Source organism: Calypte anna, chromosome 7, assembly GCF_003957555.1.
Source record: "Calypte anna isolate BGI_N300 chromosome 7, bCalAnn1_v1.p, whole genome shotgun sequence".
Taxonomy (NCBI): domain Eukaryota; kingdom Metazoa; phylum Chordata; class Aves; order Apodiformes; family Trochilidae; genus Calypte; species Calypte anna.
The window spans coordinates 20,390,489-20,412,847 of record NC_044253.1 but is presented as its reverse complement, the minus strand read 5'-3'; the positions used below and the strand labels follow the sequence as shown (position 1 = coordinate 20,412,847).

Here is a 22,359-nt window from a genome sequence, read left to right as displayed (position 1 = left end):
ATGCTTTTCCACGTTAAAAAAAAAAACAAACACAGAAGTGCTGAAACAAGTAATATAAGGACTCTGCGTACCTGTGAAACCTGTAAAGTTCTGATAATAAATCTATCCTGAAGTTTTAAAATCCTACTGCACAGACTTATATCCCACAATGATACACTATGAATGATGAGATGTGGTGCCTATTAAAGCTGCCTTAACATGTCACTTGCACTCATCTATCCATGGAATAAGGTTTTCATTTATCTATCACAGCTGACATTTCAACACTGAATTTTATCTACTGTCACTACACATCCTGTATTTTTTAAAATAAATCTTTATTGCTTTTTCCTAAATAACTGAAGTCATTAGCAAACTTCGGTATTCTCCAAATGCTTATTTTTTTAAACCAGATAATTATTTAAATATATCTATAGATATACATATAAATCTTAGTACAATTTATTGTCCCACTCCATTAGCCTCAGACTGCATTGTAACCCAACCTTCTGCACTGCATATACATGTCCATATCTGCCAGCTTTTAAATCTCTTTTCACTTAGTACTTGGAGTTCTGAATTAACACCATCTGGACTTCCTTGGCTTAATAAGAGGTAATACAAGCTGTGTGCTTATGACAATCGAGGAAAATTTTCAGCTCCAAGTCTAGAATCCCCTGTCTGTTCCTTCTGGTACTATTAATCTTTCATAAGCCTAAAATTAGAGATTTTAAAACCACCTTCAGGTAGCTGTGTTTTAACCATTTAATACAAATCACCACTTTACCGGTCTCAGAGTCAGTGCTCCTGTATTTTTATTATAGCACTACCATGATGTTCTTATTTAGAATATACTTCCAAAAATATAATTATGCCATAATGCTTCCGCTGGGTACAAAGGCTACTTCTTCTAGTAAATATGTTCAAAAATAAAGTTGCTCATGGAAAAAAAATAAAATAAAAATGGACCAGGGTGGGGATGGGTATGTCACTGCAGGAAACACTATGACGCTGCTTAACCTGCCTTCCTTTAGGTGGTTCACAATGCAGACCTGCATAATAACTGGAAGAGTCTTCTACACTCAGTACAACGGGAACTGTTTCCAGCTGAAGCCTTTTTGGAACATATTCACAACACTTACGCAGACATAATACAACGTCATGCCAGGCTGAACAGCCTACCATATAATTTTCTTTAATTTAAAGCTTGATAAAACTTTAGTCACTGGCAATTAAACTTCTAGCAAACATCAAGACATTTACACTACTAATGTGAAGCCACAAACACAAATACACACCTGATACTTTAAGTTACTATACTATTGGTGCTAGTAAAAAAAAAAGTGTATTTATATAGTACGTCTGCACATTATATTATGTTTAAATACAATTCTCAGGTTCTGTGATGTAGGAACTACATATTACTTGTTTTACAAGTAATTCAATTCAATTTGATGGCAATTTGTCCCTTCTAAGGACAGATTTTGGCTTTATTTAATTATTTTAAATCAGCACACATCCAAACTTTCTGTGCCTCACATATATAGTAACAATATTCTGAAAGGACTATAGATTTGCTATCACTATACTCTAATGATAGAGATTCTGTAATACACTTTAATAAAGAAAAGAAATCAGCTTTACTCTTATGTTGACTTGGAAGATAAAAAAATATAACCCTTTCCAATTTCGAGAGGAAGTTAAAATGCTGAAATACTGAGATAAACTGCAGTGTGTATATAAAAACAGCCTTAGCAGGTGGAGTCAGTCCACCCAGGTCAGTACTCTGCCTTTGAGTGGCCAAAGCTGTATACACAACTATGGAAAAATACAGAATGGAGAAAGTATGCAGGTATTGACACAAAACACCTTTCCCAATACTTACTCAGCTTCCAGACATTTACAAGAAGTGGTATCCCAAGACAGACATGTTTTCTGTTTATTTTATTACCTTCACTGACTTACTCTATATGACCTTATCCAGCTTCTAAATTTCTACCATTCGCAAAAATGTTTTTCACCCAGCCTTTCCTCTTGGTGGCCACTCAATAATCCCAGAACTTTTAGGAGCCTAAAATCAATCCCATGTTTCAGTTTAAATTTGCATCTCCCATGTTTACATTTTCATTACAAACAAAAAGGTAGTTCAGCCAGTTGAAAGTTGTCCTAAATGAAGCTTCCAATAGGAAAACTGTTCAACTGAATTTGTAGAGTAGCATATCCAGGGGAAGTCCTATTGTTGTCATAATTGCCTCAAGGTTCCCTACAGCAGGTGCCTAACGAGGCAAAGCATCTTTGATAATTATGTTTGTTGATTCATTATCTCTACCAGATGCTTTTGCATTTTTCTACTGCCAGTATTCCAGATTTCAGCAAGGCTCTTGGATGATTTACTCTCTTCTACCATCTTCCTGTTTATTGCCAACCCCTTCTTTGTCTTCTCTTTAGTCACATGAAGGTCAGTCCTATTTGTCTGGGACCTTGTTTTCCCTCTTGCAGAAATCTTGTCAACACTTCAACACCTCTAATTTCTTGAAAGCTTGGGTAAATTTCTCTTGCTTTCTTTTTCTTCACTTTTAAGTCTTCCAAGCTTCAAATGTCATCAAATGTTGGAAGGGATGCCTCAGGCACAAATCCTGTAAGGCAAAGACCACACTGTTGTGCTAACTCTCATTACACAAAATAGTCTGTCAGAGAAGAGCTAGTTAACCCAGAGTTTAAGCCCACCCCTTTCAACACCTATTTTTGATACTGGAAATTCTAAAAGAGAATTTTGTTTCCTAGATATTTCCTATAGAAATATCTGCTGGTGGCTCACTGATTGCTGCATAGGGTATGGTAGACTCAATTAGCTTTATGTTAATGCTGGAGGTCAGTGATCTGAACCATTTCAGAGCAAACAAAGGTAGACAGGTCTGTGCTCTGTGTCTGGCTTGATTAGTTTATCGGACAACCAACCTTTCAGAGTTCTGCTAATTTCATGAAGTAAGTCAGCTCACGAAGAATCAGATAAATTGCTTAACAGTAGAGACCAGAAAAATTAAGACAGAACACGTGGTGTAGATGGGATGGAGAAAGCAGCAGAAAGCTGAGAGATCAACTGGAACAGTTTATAACCCTACTGGTGTTCATGCTGTTTCAGAATCCAACGTGACTGAACAGCAAACAAGCTTTTCCTTCATAAAAGCTTAATGGAAGCTCGAAAACATTCTTCTAATTCATCCCAAAATGGTATGTACTCTCTGTACACTACCGCAAAGCCACTCCCTGTACACTACCCACTTGCTTAAAATTCCACCATCATTGCTACAGTTTTGCAACCAAACACAGGTATCTCGAGTAAGAACAGTGTTGCTGCCTCCCTAGTATTGCTGTGCAATACACTTCCTACTCTGAGCCTCCTTATTAGTGAAAAATGCCTTTTAGACAATCACAGTGATTACTATAATCAGATTCTAGAGGACTTCAAATACTTAGTAATTTTTCTACTAATGGAGGACATGCATAGCAATTTAACTGTTTAATTAAATACAAAATGAAATTACTAAGAAAACAGAGGAATGTTTAAATAATCCTTTCATCTGAACATACAGTTTTGGTGGCTGGAAGATAGACTATTTCGAGGTAAAGGTGGCAGCCAATACAGAAACTAAATATACCATGGTCTCCATTCTGAGCAGATAGTGAAGAAAGATTATGAACACAATGGAGAAAGCCACTGAAGAGTGTGGCCTGTTGTGAAAGGCAAAAAGAAACCATTAAAAGTTGTTTTTATGACATGGCACAGTAAAAAGGTAAACATAGGAACACTTACCATATTCCTCTGCAGGTTGCTATTAGTTGTTTTTACAAGCAGAAGTTTATCCAGCAATGGATCAGGAGAACCAGCTGTTGATGTGGGTCTCCAAATATCAAGAATTCAAGCTTCATAGTAAGGGATCATCAGTCAAAGTCCACGTGTATTAGCTGAATCCGAGACCAAGATCAATCCTACACTGGTGCCCCAAATCAAAATGTGGTCTTGACAGGGATAAAGCTTTGCTGAAGGCCCATGTGTCATTTTACTTCCTTGCAAGCAATCTTTATATCCTTTGCTTTGATCCAGCAAGGTTTTGAGGGACCACGAATACAAGGCTGTCCCACTATAAACAGTCATATTTTAAGAAATCTGCATGCCTGGATTTCAGGATTTCTTGATCTTTGCCTCTCAGCAGGGATCGAGAATGTCCAAAATATTTGCATGGCGCGAAGGTATGACATGGTCAGAGCAAAATGTTAAACTTGATTGCTATGTATACGAGGTCTTAGAACATGTAGAGCAAACAACCAAACCTGGCTGCACATCAAGATTTAAAACAGGAAGATATCCAGTCTCCGTGACTCCAGGCTAGGAGACACTTGGTATGGACAACTGCAAAGCTCTATAAGGAAGCAACTGGAAGGCTGCCAAAATCACCTAGGGCATAGCTGCAGCAATAACACCCACACTGTAATGGCTTATTCCAAGAAAATACTGCCTACAACAGTTGCAAGAAGAATCAAGTCACTGCAACTAGTTGCAGTCATACCACACTACACAACCATTTAGTGCCAATCTACATCTTTTAACTGTTAAAAACCCAATTTACAAAATAAAACAAAACAAAATCCAACGCATGCAAATATGCACTAGCAACCAAAAGGAAAACAAAAAAATACCACAAACCATAAGAACACAATTATTACTGCTGCTGCATAATTATGCATTTTGGTTTGTTCACATCTCTCTTCAAATACTATACACTATAGACCTTTTAACAAAAACCTCAAAACAAAGTTAAAGACCTGCATTATTTTACTGGTTATTATTCAAATACAAACATACATGGTCTCATGCAAGGCATAATACACATTATGTATATGACTAAGAAAAGACATTTTAAGTTTGAATGAAGTATGGCAAGTACCTTATAATCTTGATCTGGAAGCATGTTGAGTAAGAAAGTCACCATCTTCTGTGGAAACTCATACTTTATTGTCCAAAATAATAATTCTTCTAGAAAACATTTATGCTTCAAAACATCCATGATAGATTGATCTGCATAAAAGTTTGGAGGAGGGGAATGTGTAATATAGTAATTATTAAAATTAAAAGCAATGATAGTGCAGTTGCACTGTCATATAAAATTCAGTAACATTCAGTTAAAAAAATGAGTAGTATTTTAGGGTGCTCTGTGAATAATTTTTTCAAAAACACTGGGAAAATTAACATGGCCAACACTCCAGTGTCAGGGCTTGTGAAAGTAAGAATTATTTCCCAGAGAAACCAACAAAATTTTTCAATACAATTCTACCAAACATAGTCCAGCCTTCACTGACTGCACCGAACCACATCACCTTACTGTAGCAGCTTTGCTGATTCTAGTAAATCCCACCAATTTGCACATTTACACTGCCACTCAATTGCAGGGAACTGTTAATGTAGATTACTACTTAGCTGAAGTTAAAACAAGAAAACAACAAAATATAATTTAAGTGATGCTTTCTGTCACCTAAGAACACTTTCATTCTGTTTACAAAGCTCTATAGAAGCTGAACAGAAAAAATAATGTATCAGTTCTTATTTTTAAAACAATACATATTAGCTGAGCAACCACAAAATTTTTGTTTGGTTCACTCGTTTGATTTTTTTGTTTTTTGTTTTTTTAATAAAAATTACTATAATCAGATCATCAGGCACAAGCTCCCAATGGTACTAAGAGACTCAGAATCATCTCTCCCCTTTCAGCTCCTGGACATTCACTCTACCCCCTTCTACTCATGCAGACAGCACAGCCCTGTGGGGTACCTATATAGGAATGAAGTCATCTTTCCATTCTGTCAGCTGTGTTTTCAAGCAGAGCAGTTTCATGATTGCAAAGCTGCACAAACTGACCTCTGCCAGAATAAACTGAAGCTATGGCTTGATAACACATAAATCATATTAATCCCATTTAAAAAAAAATACTAAAAACACACAAACTCTATAGTCACTCTTCAAGAGGTTGATTATCTACGATTTAAAACTATGACAGGCACTGTTCATTCCTTTAACATGCAAGGACTACAGAAAATAATCATGCTCCTTATACTTAGAATCCAACTAGATCTGAGGGTATCCCCACACACACAAAATCCCATATTCCAATGGAAAAGGATGAAGGGCTCCCACCAGCATAGATAAAAATCACTTAAGTTCAACATCTTCAGGCCTTGAAGACTGGCCTCTTCACTGAAGTACAAGAGCTTTAGGGACAGTATTGGATAGCTTTGTGCCTCTCCTAACCTGGATAGCCATTTGTGCTTTTCCTAAGCAGAAAGTACATCAATTTTCCACCAATACCAAAGGTCAGAGTTCCCAAGCCAAGTGACCAATCAGCCCAAAACATCTCAAAAATTGCAAAAGATCATGAGAAATAACAAATAAATTAAATTTTAGGGATCTCCTCAAGACTTTATGAAGCCACACAAACACAAGACTGTTTTATTCAATGTATTCTACAAGCATGGAAATAAAAATTACGTTCACAGAGTAATGAAAGGTATTTTAGTGTCAAGATTATTTTGTAAAGCAATACACATCACCTACTGCAGTAAATATAGATGATCATTTATGTGATCTTCATCATCTCTTGTGAAGAAACTGACTATGTGATTTTATTGCCCTTGAAAGCTTGACAGCCGTGCAGATTGAAGTCCTCTGTCCACAGAACAGACAGCACAGGTTTAGGCACATGTCAAATGCCCCCGAGTGAGAACACTGGGCAGGAAGTCAAGTGACACAACACCTTATCTGTCACTGATGTGCAGTGCTCTCAGATATGTATCACATTCAACAGTGCATATCAAATTCTTTACACAGCAGTTTCAGGAAGGGACAGGAGTGTATCTATCCACTTGGACCTGCTACAGAATTTAAGTAGGCAGAATGCTCTTACCCAACTTGGAAAATTTGTCAGGAACACTGAGACTAATGTTCCTACTCTTGTACAAAGCACCACACAATTTAAAATTTCTTTCAATCACTTTAAAAAAAATAAATTAAAAAACAGTGCCTGTGGGTATTGTTTTAAACAACAGGTATTTCAAATGGATACAGGATGTGGGTTTTAAAACAGTATAAAAATAAAAATTCTCTCAATCCTCAGTCCCATACCTGTATCAGTGAACCTCAGCATATAACCTCTATTTTCTTTAAAGAAATCTTTCACTCTTTTCTAGTGCCACAAAAGACCCTGTAGATTGTTGTAAACATCTCACTAGAATATGAGTCTTTGCATTCCAAGACATTCCCAGTGTATCAATAACTCTCTATGCAGACAGTACCACTAAAGACCTAGGATGGGACAGGGAGTCTGCTTATAAGGAAAAGGTAAATCTGTTTTTATTCAATACTCAGTTTTCTAAAATTTTCTTTTCATACTCTTATTTTATACCCTATTGGACATAAAATATGAATACTGAAAACTTCAGAAAACTATTCAATATTTAATAAAAACAGATACTTACCCTTCCCCCATTGTCAGACTCCCTCCTCTGGGGCTGATACTAGGAGCTATCAACATCATGAGCATAGTCCATGTTGGAGTGCCTCAGAGGGGGAAGACTATAGCCCTGGGGGGAAATGAAATGTTGAACTGAAGTACCACTTTTCCTGAAATGCCACTGCTGATACTGGTTTTCAGATCAGGCAGCTTCTCAGCCTAAGCCTCCTCCCTGCCTACTTCTCCATAATCAGTTACTATGCATCAGAATACCACAGGGTTTTTAAATTACTTGACTCATCTTTTAGACACCCTCACAGCCAACAGTCAAATAAGAGAGCTTTCCTTGGAAGTCTGTAAGTTTCCTGCATTTCTCCAAAACTACCACCTCTTCCACATTTTTTACTCTCTGCCACAACCTTTCACACACTATTTCTAAGATCCCTTCTTAACAACACAGTTGCCGAAACACCTCGTTCTCTGCTCTTCCAGCTCCCTAGTATTTTTCCTTAAATCTGTAACCACTAGAAAAAAGAAATCTTACTTTCCCATACCCTTTGCAACACCTTCATACCTTTTTACAGATCATGAACCCTTGCATTTCAAATTCAAGTTCCAAACCTTCATCCCAAAGCCTTCCAGAAATTTTATTCCAACTTTCACCAGTTTTTCACCCCAATGTTTTCTCAATTTCTTTGTCCTCCCTATGTCAGTCTCCTCACACTCAAGAAAGCCAAGCAAAGTGTTCTTTGTTTAAAAGTAAGAGTTTATATATTATTATTTAAACACTTTTTAGCACAAAAACATGTCAAGGGCAAGTACAGGAAAGGGCTACCTTGTCTTTAGCCTCTGATCATTCTTGAATTAAAGCTTGCACTGACAGCAATGTGAATACTGCTCATGTTGGACTAGAAAATGCACAGAGGACTAATTTCAACCTAGGAAAATACTGGAGTGGTTTCAAAGCAGCCTTCATTCAAGTACTGTCTCTTAAACATTACCAGAGCACTACAGAAGGACCAATCAGAACCAGAGAACCATTCCTGCCTGGCTGAGAGCACAATCATGCTGAAGAGTGGCACAATGAAAAAAATTATTTAGAACAAATATGTCAATACCTTGTTTGCCAAGCTGTATTGCAACCTCACCAGCCACACAGTGAAAATGGAACGGATTTTTAGAGGTCAACTTACAACATGAAGGTGACACTGTCCCAGACAGTGGTACTCACTCGAGGGAAAGCAAAGTTGCCAATTACCACAATGTCACCTGTAGTTACTTTTTTTAGGCTTTCCCATGGTTAATACCTATTGCATGCAGCACTACAGTGCTTGGAAGTCAATGAATAACCCTGGGTAGTTTTTAAGATAGACACACAGCAAATATGATAAAACTGATTTAGTACTTTATAAATACCTTTGGTGGTGCTGCTTAGTTTCACCCTCTTGCGCTTGCCCACACCTTGGCTACCATCCTGGTCCTCCTGGGGTAGGGGAAGATTTTAAAAGATTTATAATCGTATATTTAGAATTTTATTGCCATGAGATGGCTTGCTCTCAAAATTCTGGCTTAACTAGCAAAATAAAACAAAAGCCCTGAATATACTCTCTTACCAGAAATATACTCTTGATGTTTACAGGAATGATGGACTCCATGCAACTCACTACAAAAAACCACAATTCTTTTAAACTGCCTGTTTTCTGCTGCAGGCAACATTTGGAAATACAGACATTTTTACCTATTTAATTGTTTTTGTAAGGTTACCAAGGTTACCTGGTTTAATTTCTGAAAGTGACTGCTACAAAAATGCTTAACATGACAAAACTTCTAACTGTTGCACAACCAAGATTTCACCATATTCATATGTAAGGTTTGGATTTTTTTGTCTCCTAAAAACCACTGGCTATTAAATTTGGCAAATCAGATGTTTAGCTAGACATTTTCCAATCAACATAAAGTTTTGGTCCAAGATCAAGTATATTCTTGCTGCCTTTCCGAGGCCAATTCTACTGCTGAATTCAAATTGTGTGTTCCCCACAGGATAATGGAAATACTTTATGCACACACTTCTCATCTGAAGCTTTCAAGACGTGCTGCAGACAAAACAGCAAAGGTCCCAAAATCCAATGCAAGTTAAACACATCATCACCACCACTTTACAAAATCTAATACTGGATTTTAAAAAAGAATGTGATACTGTATTAAAGGCTGAGTGGATCTTTACTAATAATGGCAGTCTTAATGAAATGGTGGAAATAAAGGAAGATTCCCTACTGTGTCTAATAAAATGAGACATAATTAATATAAGCCCTATTGCTAAAAATAAGTAATCAATATCCTTCTCCTCTACGTAAATGCCATATTTTACTTCCAAATTTCACTGGAATGATAAAGAACCTTGTCCTAAAGAAGTGACTGTCCTTCTTTGGAGAGAAAGATTATTCATATTTTCTATCAAAGAACTGACCAAAAGTATCACGTTAATGAGAGACCTCACTCTGCCCATCCTTTCAGTGCCTTCATATGAAAATTAATTTTAAGATGTACACACATTTGAACTCCTAGGTGTCCTGTGCACTTTCTGAACATTTGAACACTTTTGTACTTCCATCAGGAGGCAGCCAGTTCCCAGTGTGCTGCCACTGTTTACTTCCCCATCAGAGGGGCCAAGCACTCAAAAGTAAAAATCAGGCCTGCTGAGATATTGCTACAAACTGCAGGACTCTGCAATGTAAATCACCTGCACTAAAGAAAAAGGAATCTAAATTCCTGCAGATACAAAGCTGATAGCTGGAGGTCTCAGGATCTCTTCATTGGTCTCAGTTAATCCAGATGGTTGCTAGAGGAACCCTAACTAGAAAAATGCATTTGGGTATACAAATTGTAATAATGTCTTAGATTCTAGCCTCCAACAACCATTGCTCTGGAAAACAAAATGCATTTCCCCTTCTATGGTAAGACAAAAAAGTAAACATGTAACAGTCTTCATTTGCAACTTTTGAAGTATTTTCATTAAAAAGAAGAAAAATCAAGTGACTTATGAGAAATGCCTTCTTGAGAACTTTTTTCCTCAGTAACAGACAGTTGGTTTCCATTGCTTCAGTCAGGTAGGATACATCTTAATGTCAAGTGCAGGAGTTTCAATAGCCTTGAGATAGTGAACGCTTGGTCAAGCCCATGGATAAGAGTAAGAGAATGAGTAAATAAACGTAGAACACCTTATTTTTACCCATTGGATAATGCTGTGTAATTACAGACAAGTAAAAACAAAGTTCTATATAGATTTACTTTAAAAGAAGAAAAAAAAAAACCATATTTAGCAGTATACCTAGGTGTGCCACACCTGCACACCTGTTGAGAAGCCAGATTATAAACTTGATGTCATATTAGATAGTATACATAGATTTTTTGTATGACTACATTGAAGGCAATCAGATTAAAAATCTGTGTAACAGAGTAATAAGCTATTTAGTAGTCTTCGGTAATCTCCAAGGACAGCCAAACACAGATAACCAATACAAAAAGGTTTATACACCAGTGTGGTAAAAGCATTCATGGGCTGGGTTTTATTTGTTTCCTTGGAACATAAAAATTTATTCAATAGAAATACAGGTTCAGAGAGGGCTTTTTTTTCCTCTTTTTGCACAAAGGAAAACATGAGGAAGAAAAGCTAACAGAGGAACTTCATGGTGAGTTGCCTCCAAAATACCACATGTTGGAACACTAACCATTTGAGAAGTAAAGCACAAGTGAGCCTATACTGGTTGATGACATGAAAAAATCACCACATTCAGGATACATCCAGCCTTCAGGTTCCTGTTTAGGTTAGGAACATCTGCTATTGTAGGAGTTAAACACTGAACTACACAAAATTTTTCAAGATATTCACTTCCTTGTAGAAGCACTACTCTAATATCCAGCCTAGGTAAATTCTTTTTACCTAGCCTTCAATCTGTGAAACTATGCTACCTTTAAGAACATTAACCTTTCCAGATAAATCAAATACCACAGGAAGAAAACCTAGTTAAAAGTGTACCCTTTCATATTTCCTACTCAGAACACAGTTTTGGCTTCTCAATGAAAGGTTTGGACTTCCCTTTTGGCAAATTCCTATTTGTCAAGCAAACCATGACTAAGAAAAACATTATATGATCAAAAATTAACTTTCTTAGGGTTTTTTGGTTTTTAAAAAAAAAAAAAGCTGAAAATTTATGTTCTTTTTAATTGCATCTATACAGCATTGGTGTGATTTTATTAAATATATAGAAGAAAAATTCAGAAGTGAAAATATATAGTAAAGAACATGCAAGTTTCGAGTGTTTACTGGTTTACCTGCATGTAACTTTCTCACCCTTTTAAAAAATTTTCTACATACAGATTTCAAAACATTCTTGTGCTTTTTGTTTTTTACAATGTGCCTTAATAATGTAAATAATTTCCAAAATTGATTCCAGGTATATGATTGTATGCAGCATTTCAATTTAGAAAAAAAATCACATCTGTGGTAACACTGTAAAAAAACCCACATAGCTATTTATATCCTGGAGATTAGAAAGAAAAATCTCTCTAGAAAACAGGTATCTTTAAATAGCAGGCTATAATGAAGTTTCTGTAATTCCTTTCTTATTTATTCCTAAAATGTATTTTCCTTGAAAAAATGCTTTTCCTACTCCCCAAAATATATCTTTGTCTCCACCTCCTTTTCCAAAAACAAACATCAGCAATACCCAAATTCTCTTCAGACTCCTAACAACTTCAGCTCACTCCACTCTCCTCAACAACTATATGGGCAAACCAGAAAGAAGCATGTGGAGCTTTTTCAAGTTTATTTTAAAATGTTATAAGCATTAACTTGAATTGCTGTCTTCTTTCATGGGGATATTTAAAAGTGATACTGTGAACAGTCTTTTACTTGTTTGGGTTTTTGTCTGTCTGTTTGTCGAGCAATGGTGAAAAAACAACAAGCAATACTTAGAAAAATGCCAAATTATAAATAGCACTGCCGAAAGCCTAACAGATGCTGTTGTGCTCGTGACAGAGGCAAACATGTCATACAACTGCTTTTAGATACACACAAATGATTGTTTTTACTTCAATACTTGTTCACACAGAATTCAACACAAGCAAAATTCCTATGAAAAACTGTAATTTACATTCTTTAAAATCTTCTGGACTACCCTAACAGAATAGCTTCTAAGGCTACTAGTTGCAATCAGTTTTTAAACAGTAGGGCAAAAAAGATAAAAGTGATGCTACCAGAATTTAACTTGCCTCACTAAATTCCACTTATTTATTACGTCTCAAGGAGATTCCATCTTCTTGACTCCCACTGAATGTGTACAGTAAATAAGGTCAAGTCTACACATGGGAATTTATCTACGGAGAAATTCTCACTGCTGCTACCACCAGTTCAGCTGGATTCTCAAGTGCAAAAAACTACTATCACCATTCACAGCATCACATGCTTTAAATTTGCTTTCATCACTCCTAATTCACTTACTAGTGATGAACTACCTACACAGGTTTCATCTACATTACATACATAAATTAAACTGAAATGGTATGAGCAAAAAAACCAGAATTTTAAAGAGGTCCTTAGTAAATCAAAGGTCTGAGATCTATTCCTTCGAATCTCCATTATTTATAATTACTAAAATGGAGAGAATGTGTGGGAGATAGTCAAGGTTTCCAGCACCTGGCGGTAACCATTTTCTCCCTTTAATATTCTACTGCAGTTCATTATAGTCTTTAAAAACAGTCTCACCTCATCTGAAGAATCCCCTTGTCCTGATGTTGCCGTAGCACCTGCTAAACCTTTTGAAATAAAAAAATTCAGAGATTCCTTTCATAAGTCTTATACTGCAAATAGAGTATTTTATGATATTTAATGAGCCAGTATGAAATAAAACACTACATTAGCTTTCTTCAAAAGATACACAGCAGTGGACTGAGAAGTTAGAGTAAGATTCCCAAGCAACACAAAATCAGGGATTTGCAAGTACGTTCCATTGCAGAACTTCAACGTACTGAGTTAAAGCAGATGTGTTCATTCAGAGATTGCAAAAAACTCTGATGGCCTTCAGTGACGAAAAAAAATTCCACAGCACTTTTGTAAGAATAGGTGGCTTAACTTAGTTACAGTGACAAAATTCCACTACGAGCAATTTCATCTTGCCTACTCAAATTCCATTAAAGCTCTGATTGGAAAATGATGCTTAGTATATTAGCAACAAAAAATTAGTATGTTTAGCTTTTATGACTGAATTAAAATTAATCTGTAACGTGGTGGTGAACTAAGTAACAGGTAATGCCTTAAGCTTCATAACATTGTGGGGGTTTTTTACAAATAAAACAACAATTTATACAGAAGCCAGCAATAATCAAGTCTTCTCTTAAAATATTTTTCTACACAAACCTTGAACTGCTAATGTGCTAGTTCCAGCTCCTTGTTCCTGCACACCACATGCAAGTTTATCCTCAGGAAATGCCAGTCCAGAGCCTTTCAAAGCAATAAGGTATTTTTCATGACTTTTCTTTGCGTATGCATTCTCTCCAACACCTTGAATACACATATAAAACAGCATTTAAGTAAGACAGCGGCCACCTGGTTCATATACTGCACAGCCTATCCAAGTAATCTAAAAAACAATCCACAATGTTTTAATAAACTGTACAATTACAAGATGCAGAGGCTAAGCAGTTTTTCCAGCTTGTGAAATGAAATCCCAAAGATGTGAAACCTTCTCAGTTCTTCCCCTCTAACACAGTCTTCTAAATTATTTACTTAATTTCCAGCAGCACTGCCACCACTAACACTACAGCTAAAATAAAATAAAAAATAAAATGAAAAAAAAAAATTCAGAACAGTTGGTTCAGAAAGGACAGGGATCTACTATTTCCAACAAGTAAAAAATAAACCAATTTAAAAACCCAGTAATAGAATTTACATATGGCATATAACTAACATTTAGAATTTTTCTTCCCAGGTTCAAATTTTGACAGCTGCAATTAATGGTGACTATTCATAAAATATCATCAAATGATGAAGCAAAGTCATCCAGCATGCTTGGGATATAAAATTTTCACATAGAAACAGACTAAAAAAACCAACCCCAACACATTTGTTACATAAGCAAAAATAAACTTCAGAGCAGCAAAATGTGTCAAGTGTTTAAGAAAACACAAAAAATATTACAGCATTTTTTTAGCTGAACACCTCCTGCATGCAAAGTCAGAAGAACAGATTTTGCTCCAAAATCCTTCTTTATTTTCCCTACCAAGAAACTGTATCTACTAAGACACATATGTTCTCCATTCCAAGAGTCCAGACTTACTTCCCATTCCCTTTCCACTTTTCTATCTTAGGAAATCCATCACATGTAGGAAAGAGAAGTAATTTAACTTTTCAAATATTATTAAACAGGAGAGAAAGAGGAATGAAACAAAATAAAGACAACTGTCCCTGATGCACCTTTCCTAACTGCCTCTGCTTTCAAGTAAGGATTTGGAGATTGCCTGTTCTTCAACTAGCTGATGCCCAAGCCAGTTACAGCAACAAAAATCAACAGTAATTATTGTTTGTTCCCTACCTATGCAAAGGAAGTATGCAAAGGACTCAAAATGAGACACCCTTAACCACAAGAAAGTAAGATAGAATTAACTTATATTAGCTGAATTTGGGTTAATAACGACTGCTCAACTTTTCTACGTTCATTAAATCTGGTACAGGACGTAATAAATAATTGGGGTGAGAAGGGTGTTTCTAAGAAAAAAGAAAGGAAAAAGAATACAAAAAAATACAAAAAGGCTTTGCACAGAAGTTCAGGACAGACAACGGCCTTTTGCCATTCAGATCTCCTCCAGTAAGTTCTGTGAGAACAGATCCCAAAATAAGTTAGACACATTACACTTTGAATAAGCTTGGCATGCCTCATTTGGAAACATTAAGCTACCATGTTCACTTCACTTTAAAAAGAATTTTATAAAAACTCTTTTGAACCCATGTATCTTTACAGTTATCTATGACACAAAAGACACAGAAGAGGTTTGCATGTTTCTAGTTGCTTCTGAAGTCCCACCCACTTCTATTAAAAAAAAAAATATCTTAAAACCATGCTTTTTTTCTGGTTTTGAGATGTCAAAACCACAGAGAAACTGAAGTGACAAACGAAACTTGCAACCTTAAATTCTTCATAATTTGAAAAATTAATTATTAGAAATAACACAAACATACCAGAGGTAAGATTTTTGTAGAACTGTTGGCTAGTCAAAACCTGGGTAAGAACTGATCGCATTGCTCCTCCCATTTTGGTCAAGTCTTCCAGAAAGGAAACATGAGGCTCCAAAACCTGGAGGATTTTATGAAGGTCTTTCTCTGATGGCAGATCAAGAGCTGAAAACCATATAACAATAACTTTTGGTGTAAATGTTATTTAATTTGGCCAAGATCTTCACAGCTGTAACTACCAGAAAGGAAATTAATTTATATATTCATATACTCTAAAAATTAACATTAAAAAGTTTCAAATTAATCCTGATTTCATTTTCAGGAAGAGCTCAACACCATGCTAGGTAACCCTGAAAACATATTTAAGAAGCTCTTCTGTAGAGAAGAAAATGGAATTGTCTATGCAGACAGTAACTCAGATAGGAAAATATATACAAAATTCAATGATATAAATGATAGAGAACATGCATGTATTTATACACTGTCTTCACATCCTGCGTAGCAAGAGATAGCAGCATGGTAAGATATGCTAAATATATGCAAATATAAAACATACCAGGTTCATTATACCCCTCTCTTAAGTGCTGAATAAGACTAAAGATGAACTGTGGAAGAACTAATTCTGACATCATCAACAAATCCTTCGGGACACATGGAACATTTGAATTTGATTTAATCCGGTGTCTTTTACAAAACCTATAAAACAGATGAGAAAAATGTTAGCCAAGCACAGCTCAGCAGATTTAAAGTATACTAAGAAAACCATAACTTTTTCAGTTTTTCAGAGAGCACATACTTTTACATTAAAGGTGGTGCAGAAATGCTATTCTGAAGTTCTAACTGCTAGGTTCAAACCTATTTTGGTTTTGAGTCCAGCAAATTACAAAGGTGTCAAATTTTTTTCCCTTCTACAAGTTCACATATCTAACATCACAGTTTATTCCCATTCGTGCCAAGAGCACCTTCCATTGAACACTGAATTTCTCTTTAGCAAGATATACCTCCATAATTTTTAAACAGCCTACTGAAAAATGCTGAACTGAAAGAGTTCTCCTATAACACAGTCAGAAGCTGGCCTGACTTTTCAAGTCCTCATTCAGAAATTGTTTTTTTCAGAGTCTTTTGACATTAATAAAAATAATTTTCAAAAGTTTGCAGTATCAGTATTTATTTTAAATGTATACCTAATTAAGATTTTCTTATTAAAGGATACAAACACTGCAAAAATCATGTGAATTGTTTCATTTAAAATGAAAACATTTCTCTGGAGAATTCCTGTCCAGTAGCAGTTGAGGCTTGGCTAATGCACAATGACACCAAGTTGAGCCAAACCCCATCAGAGCAGACAGAATGATTTCCCACTGACTTAACACAAACCTGACTCAAGAACCACTGAATACTTTTCTGCTCTCAAGCTATTTTTAGAAAGGACATTTACCAACATCAAAGAGCTTTTTACCCATGTCAAAAAAGAACCTAACAAGGAATAAATAATATTTTAAAAACCACCATAAGAGTAAACTTTCCAGTAAAGATTCACTAGACTTTACCAGTAATTTTTCAAGATAAAGATTTGGAAGTGGATTCTGCTTCCTTTGAATATGAAAGTTATTTTCTAATTTTCTTCCTCTCTTCATGATATTTACTCTGCAATATTCTCCAGAAGACAATTGTTACTTTCTACAACATAAGCCTTACTTCGAGGACCATTAAAACATCACTTTCAGGAGAAGGAAACAGAAAAAAGCCACAAAGTAAGTATCCAAATTTAGAAAAAATACCAATTAAAAATAATAATAATTAAATACAATCTAAAAAGAGGATATAAGTCTTGCAATTAAGAAGGCATCTTCACAAGACTAGCTAGCATCTTCACAAGACTAAAGACTAAGAGCTCCTTTGCTCTTACACACTACAGATCATAGTTTTTATTAAGGAAAGGTAGATAAGGACAGTAATAGCCAGGTGATTCGAAGTCTGTGTACACAGCCTATCCATCCCTCGGGGGCAACAACATGTCTGATACAAAGAGGTCAGTGATGACTGACAACTTTCTGTTAATTAATGCATAAACTGATGGTTTTCACTTCTGAAATTCACTTTTGCAAATACCATACACAAAAACTATGAGAAGTTACTCACTTTTGTCTCATCCACACGCAGAAACCCAAACAGACTTAAACCACAAGCCTGACCTGATCTGTGCTGCAATATGGTACTTTGCTTATTATTATTTGGTTTCCCTTTCACCAACAGCCTTATAAGATGGGATCAAAAGTAAATAAAGACTTAATAGACACAACAAGGAAAGAATTCCTATGCAGCATGATTTAAAATCTTTTATTGATCTCCCCTGTCTATTTTGTATTCAAGAAAAAGGCATTTTCACTGGTTATGATGACATGCTAAGGGAGCCTCAGTAACAAAACACACAAGTAAATTTGTTTTTAATCCCAGCTTCTACTAAGCACAAGGTTTTCTTCCACAGGAAACAATAAGCTCTGCTCCTCAAGAAGCCTACGCCAGCATAAGATTTGTGATTCAGTCTATTGATTATCCCAAATTTAACATATCTTGTACATGAAGGTTATGAATCATGTCTTCTCTTGAGACTCCCAAGAAAGCACGATTGACTTAAAGTGTGCTATTATTACTATATATATACAGGTTCTGGAAAATCAAGGAGGAACCCAGCTTCAATTCACTGTAAGGACATGTCCTTTCACATTCATATGCAGAAATTAAAGCAGCTCCAAACAGGGTATGATTTCTAGATACCAGGTCCTAAACCTTGAAGTAGAAATGCCAATATTATTTTACAAAAGGAGCCATATTCTAAATTTGTGGTTCAAAGGCTGCGGAATTTAAGCATTGTTTGAGGTTAATACACTACTGTAGCTGTTCTTAACTAAAAACTAAAAACATGTACATGGTAAGGATCTCAAGACTATGTCTTTACAGACATGACTTACCACTGGACAAACTGTTTGCCATACTGAATTTCAAGGGCAATAATTAATGAAAGCTACAGTGATGAAGAAACCCAACGCTCAGATTTTATTATTTACCCATCAGGCTGAAGAGATTTTACTGACACCAAGCTTACAACATTTACCCATGAGAGTCTGTTTTATGCTTAATTACAGAAAAACAGTCCTGCCAGTGTGGAGTATTTCCAAAACCCTGAAATACCAATACTCTGTTCTACTCAGAGATCCATTGCGTTTACAGAGTGCTACACCGTTCTTCTACCAAAATACCAGAAAAAGACTCAGAAGATCTTCAAAATTAAAGCAACAGCCATTTTAACTAAAGAAGAGTCAGAACCCCAAGCTGTGCAAGGGAAGAAACAAGTTGAAACACCCTGCACAGGCAGGCACAGACAGCTGTGCCAAATGTCTCCAAAGAGTAACACCATCACTGCACAGACAGTAGACAAAGCTATTCTATAATCACTTCCTTATAAGCTCTAAAAGAGCTTCCTTACCACAGCATTAGTTAAAGAATTATCTGTCTACATAAATGTACATTTCAAAATGCTCCCAAAACTATCCAAACAGGGATTTAATAGGCAACAACAACAACAACATTAAAAAAAAAAAAAAAATTCCAAATCTCTGCTGGTAACATCAAGCCTTGGAAATCCACCATTTGGAACAGGCAGAAGTCTCTAACATGAAATACTTTTCTTCTAAAGAAGCTCAGAATTAAAAATAACTATGGAAAGGAAGACTGGCTAGATAACTGACAGATCACCTTGAGCTAAGCTTTATTACACAATTTCAGTATTGCAAAATACTTTCTCCAACAAGCCCACAGTTCCTATTTTATCTTTGGTACTTTTTTTTGTGCTATACAGACTCCTTAGTAAATATTTTTACTATTATACTACTATGAGCTTTAAAAATAGAATTATTTCAGTGAGAATGCCAATTCATTATCCAGAGATAATCTATCTCACTGAAGGTCTAAGATGGAAGTACTAAAATACAGGTCTACAGGGAAAGAAAATCATCATCTTTTTACCCTATTCTTTTCTCTGATTTCTCTGCTTTGTTTTCCATAGTATTTCCTACCTTTGACATTGCTTTTTTACAAAAAGACAAGACTAATTTCAGCAAAAAGGGACAATAACACAGTAACCTGCAATTACACAGAACTGCTTTAACAAGCAATGTTGTCCACATGACTCCAAGGAGCCTGAAATTTCTCATACTGCATTGATACCTTATTTGCAAGATGTTGAATGCTGACAATTTACATGAGGAAGGAATATCATGTAACATTAATATAAGCAACAACAACATAATCTGAACAACATTCACTTCAAGCTTTCCAGTTTCATTCTGCTCTCTCATACTGTTTTTGTCTTTAAAGATACCACCAGGACTTTACAAACTGTATTTTAGAAGTGGCTTCAGGTAAAAGAATTCCTTTTCTTTAGGCTACAGGTTCACAACTGCTTAAGATGAACTAGGTCAGTCCTGCCACAATTCTGTCTTCAGCCCCACTATTTGTTCCAACACTGGCATTTGATTGATCCTGTGTTAAAACAGTTCAGAAGCTACTCTAGCAGAAGTTATTTACTTATTAAAAATAAATAAGTAAATAAATAAATAAATAGATTGGGCCAGCTTAAATCCAGACTCACCTCCTTGGAAATCACACTAAAATCCCCAAATCATCCTGTCATCATCCCTTTCCTTGTTCACCTACCAGGCAGCAAAACAAAACACAAACCAAAAACCCAACAGTTCAGGAGGATACTGTTCTGGCCAACCAGCAGATTAGGGAGATACAAGGCTCACCGTGAAGCAAACTCCTCCACTTCAAAGAACAATTTTTTAACCTCACCAGTTATTAGAGTAGCTGATAAATGCCTTCAGCACCAGTCAGACCACACCTTTACAGCTTTTGACCATTTGCTCCATGCTCCTTCCACCACAGTGTCTCAAGTTTCAGTCGCATTCCAGAAACCTGACATACGTTCATGCATACGCAGTGTGACTATTTTTACCCTCACTATTTTGTCCTCCTGTGCCTCCCCATGCTTAAAAATAATTTGTTTTAAAATGTATCATAAAGTTGTCAAAAGAAAGCTCCCTGTTTTCACAAACCTGATACTACTACTGAACTATGAGTACCTGACTCTGCCAAAAGCTTTTAGGGACAAGAAACCAAGACACAAGTGACACGAGCCAAGTGAAAACTACTAAACATAAATTTCTAAATGAAGAAAGTGAACCTCTACTTGATTTTTCTGTTCAGTGACAGTATCATAGCTAAACTAAGCTTTTATTTAAGACATTACATGTATTTTGTTCTTCATACCAAGACCCTCAGAAATTACTCCAACATGCAGAACAGCAGGAAGGAAGGCAGTGAGTCACCAGAATCTCCCTTGGTGCTCAGTACTGTATTGAGTACCCTTCAATGAAGCAAGGTCCTCAGCTAAAAGAAAAAGAAGATGAAGCCCTGCAGAAGAGCATTTCTATTATTCTGTTAGTCCTCAGATGTAACTATCTTCTACAGCAAGATTCACAAGTTTACAAGTACCCATTATTATTTACAAACAGTAGATATGACAGTGTCAATTGTGAGACCTTAGAAATAAAATGAGAAGGAGAAGGAACGGACTTCTGAGTAGAGCTGAAGCTGAGCCTGTGTTTGAAAAGATCCTCGGAGCTGTTGAATTTGAGTATTTTGATGGACAATAGAGCAATTCAAATGACTAAAAACCTTCTGCTGAAAAAGATTGTCTTTATAAAAAGGGTGATGGTCTGAGATATAATTGCTGCACTGTAGCTGCATCCCAGTACAGCTTACATTCACCTAGTTTGATGGAAAAGCTTCATTGTACACATAATTTAAAATATATTTGTACAATAACAGAAACACAGCTAGCTAACTTACAAATGTAATATCCATTCTCTTTAGTGCAGCTTTTTCAAACATCACAGTGATTGCAAAGTGAAGCCCTTGCAAATTAAAATGATCTCAGTTACACTGTTAATGGCAATATGAAGATTAATATCTTAATTCATCTATTTGCATGTATAAATACAGTGTCCAACCATATTTTCCAACAGGAACTGCAGCTTTTTCAGTTGCAAAAAGGAACTGTACTTTTTAAATTAGTATTTCACTGTACTGAAGAAAGCATGATGAGAATACTCTTCAAACTCAACTGTAAAAAGCAATCTTAATGAAAGTTAACCTTTAAAAAGTCCAAAAGAAATACATTTACATCCAAAAGCAGAGAGGTATAATCTGTTTTATTTATTTCAAGTATAGACTATAAAGAAATTAAGATATAATGTATATTCCAGTTCTGGATGCTTAATTTCATAATTTTTAGGGATCTGATTTTTCAGAGCTCTTAGCCTGACACAGCATTCACAAGCAGAATTCCCACCTGATTTTAACAGTAGGTCTGAGAGATAAGTAGATCGACAAACAACATGTAGTGCCAAGCCCTCATCAGGGTCGTCTTTCCCTGGCCCTCACTCTTCCCAAACTATTAGCTCACGTACAGTCTCTGTGCCCACTCACTTTCAGAGTCTCCTCAATTATCTACCTTAAAGCTCAAGGACAGTACATCTTCTACTCAAAGAACAAAAAACAAGCTTCCAAAACATTGCTGTTAAAAAC

At 35.9% G+C, this 22,359-nt stretch overlaps 1 protein-coding gene across 7 annotated transcripts in view; it reads right to left on the bottom strand.

The window, feature by feature from the left end:
- UBR3 (ubiquitin protein ligase E3 component n-recognin 3) overlaps positions 1–22,359 on the bottom strand; it is a 107,105-nt gene that overhangs the window by 76,266 nt on the left and 8,480 nt on the right. For 4 of the 7 annotated variants that reach the window (XM_030453992.1, XM_030453989.1, XM_030453990.1 and 1 more), the window contains exons 2-7: positions 16,265–16,404; positions 15,715–15,873; positions 13,897–14,040; positions 13,246–13,295; positions 8,898–8,964; positions 4,926–5,056 (exon numbers count right to left, since the gene is read on the bottom strand). In XM_030453992.1, coding sequence (XP_030309852.1) covers positions 4,926–5,056; positions 8,898–8,964; positions 13,246–13,295; positions 13,897–14,040; positions 15,715–15,873; positions 16,265–16,404 — 691 coding nt within the window. Of the gene's footprint in view, positions 1–4,925; positions 5,057–6,582; positions 6,727–7,506; positions 7,574–8,897; positions 8,965–13,245; positions 13,296–13,896; positions 14,041–15,714; positions 15,874–16,264; positions 16,405–22,359 lie in introns of those variants that run through there. The other 3 variants (XM_030453994.1, XM_030453995.1, XM_030453996.1) reach the window with 3 other exon arrangements.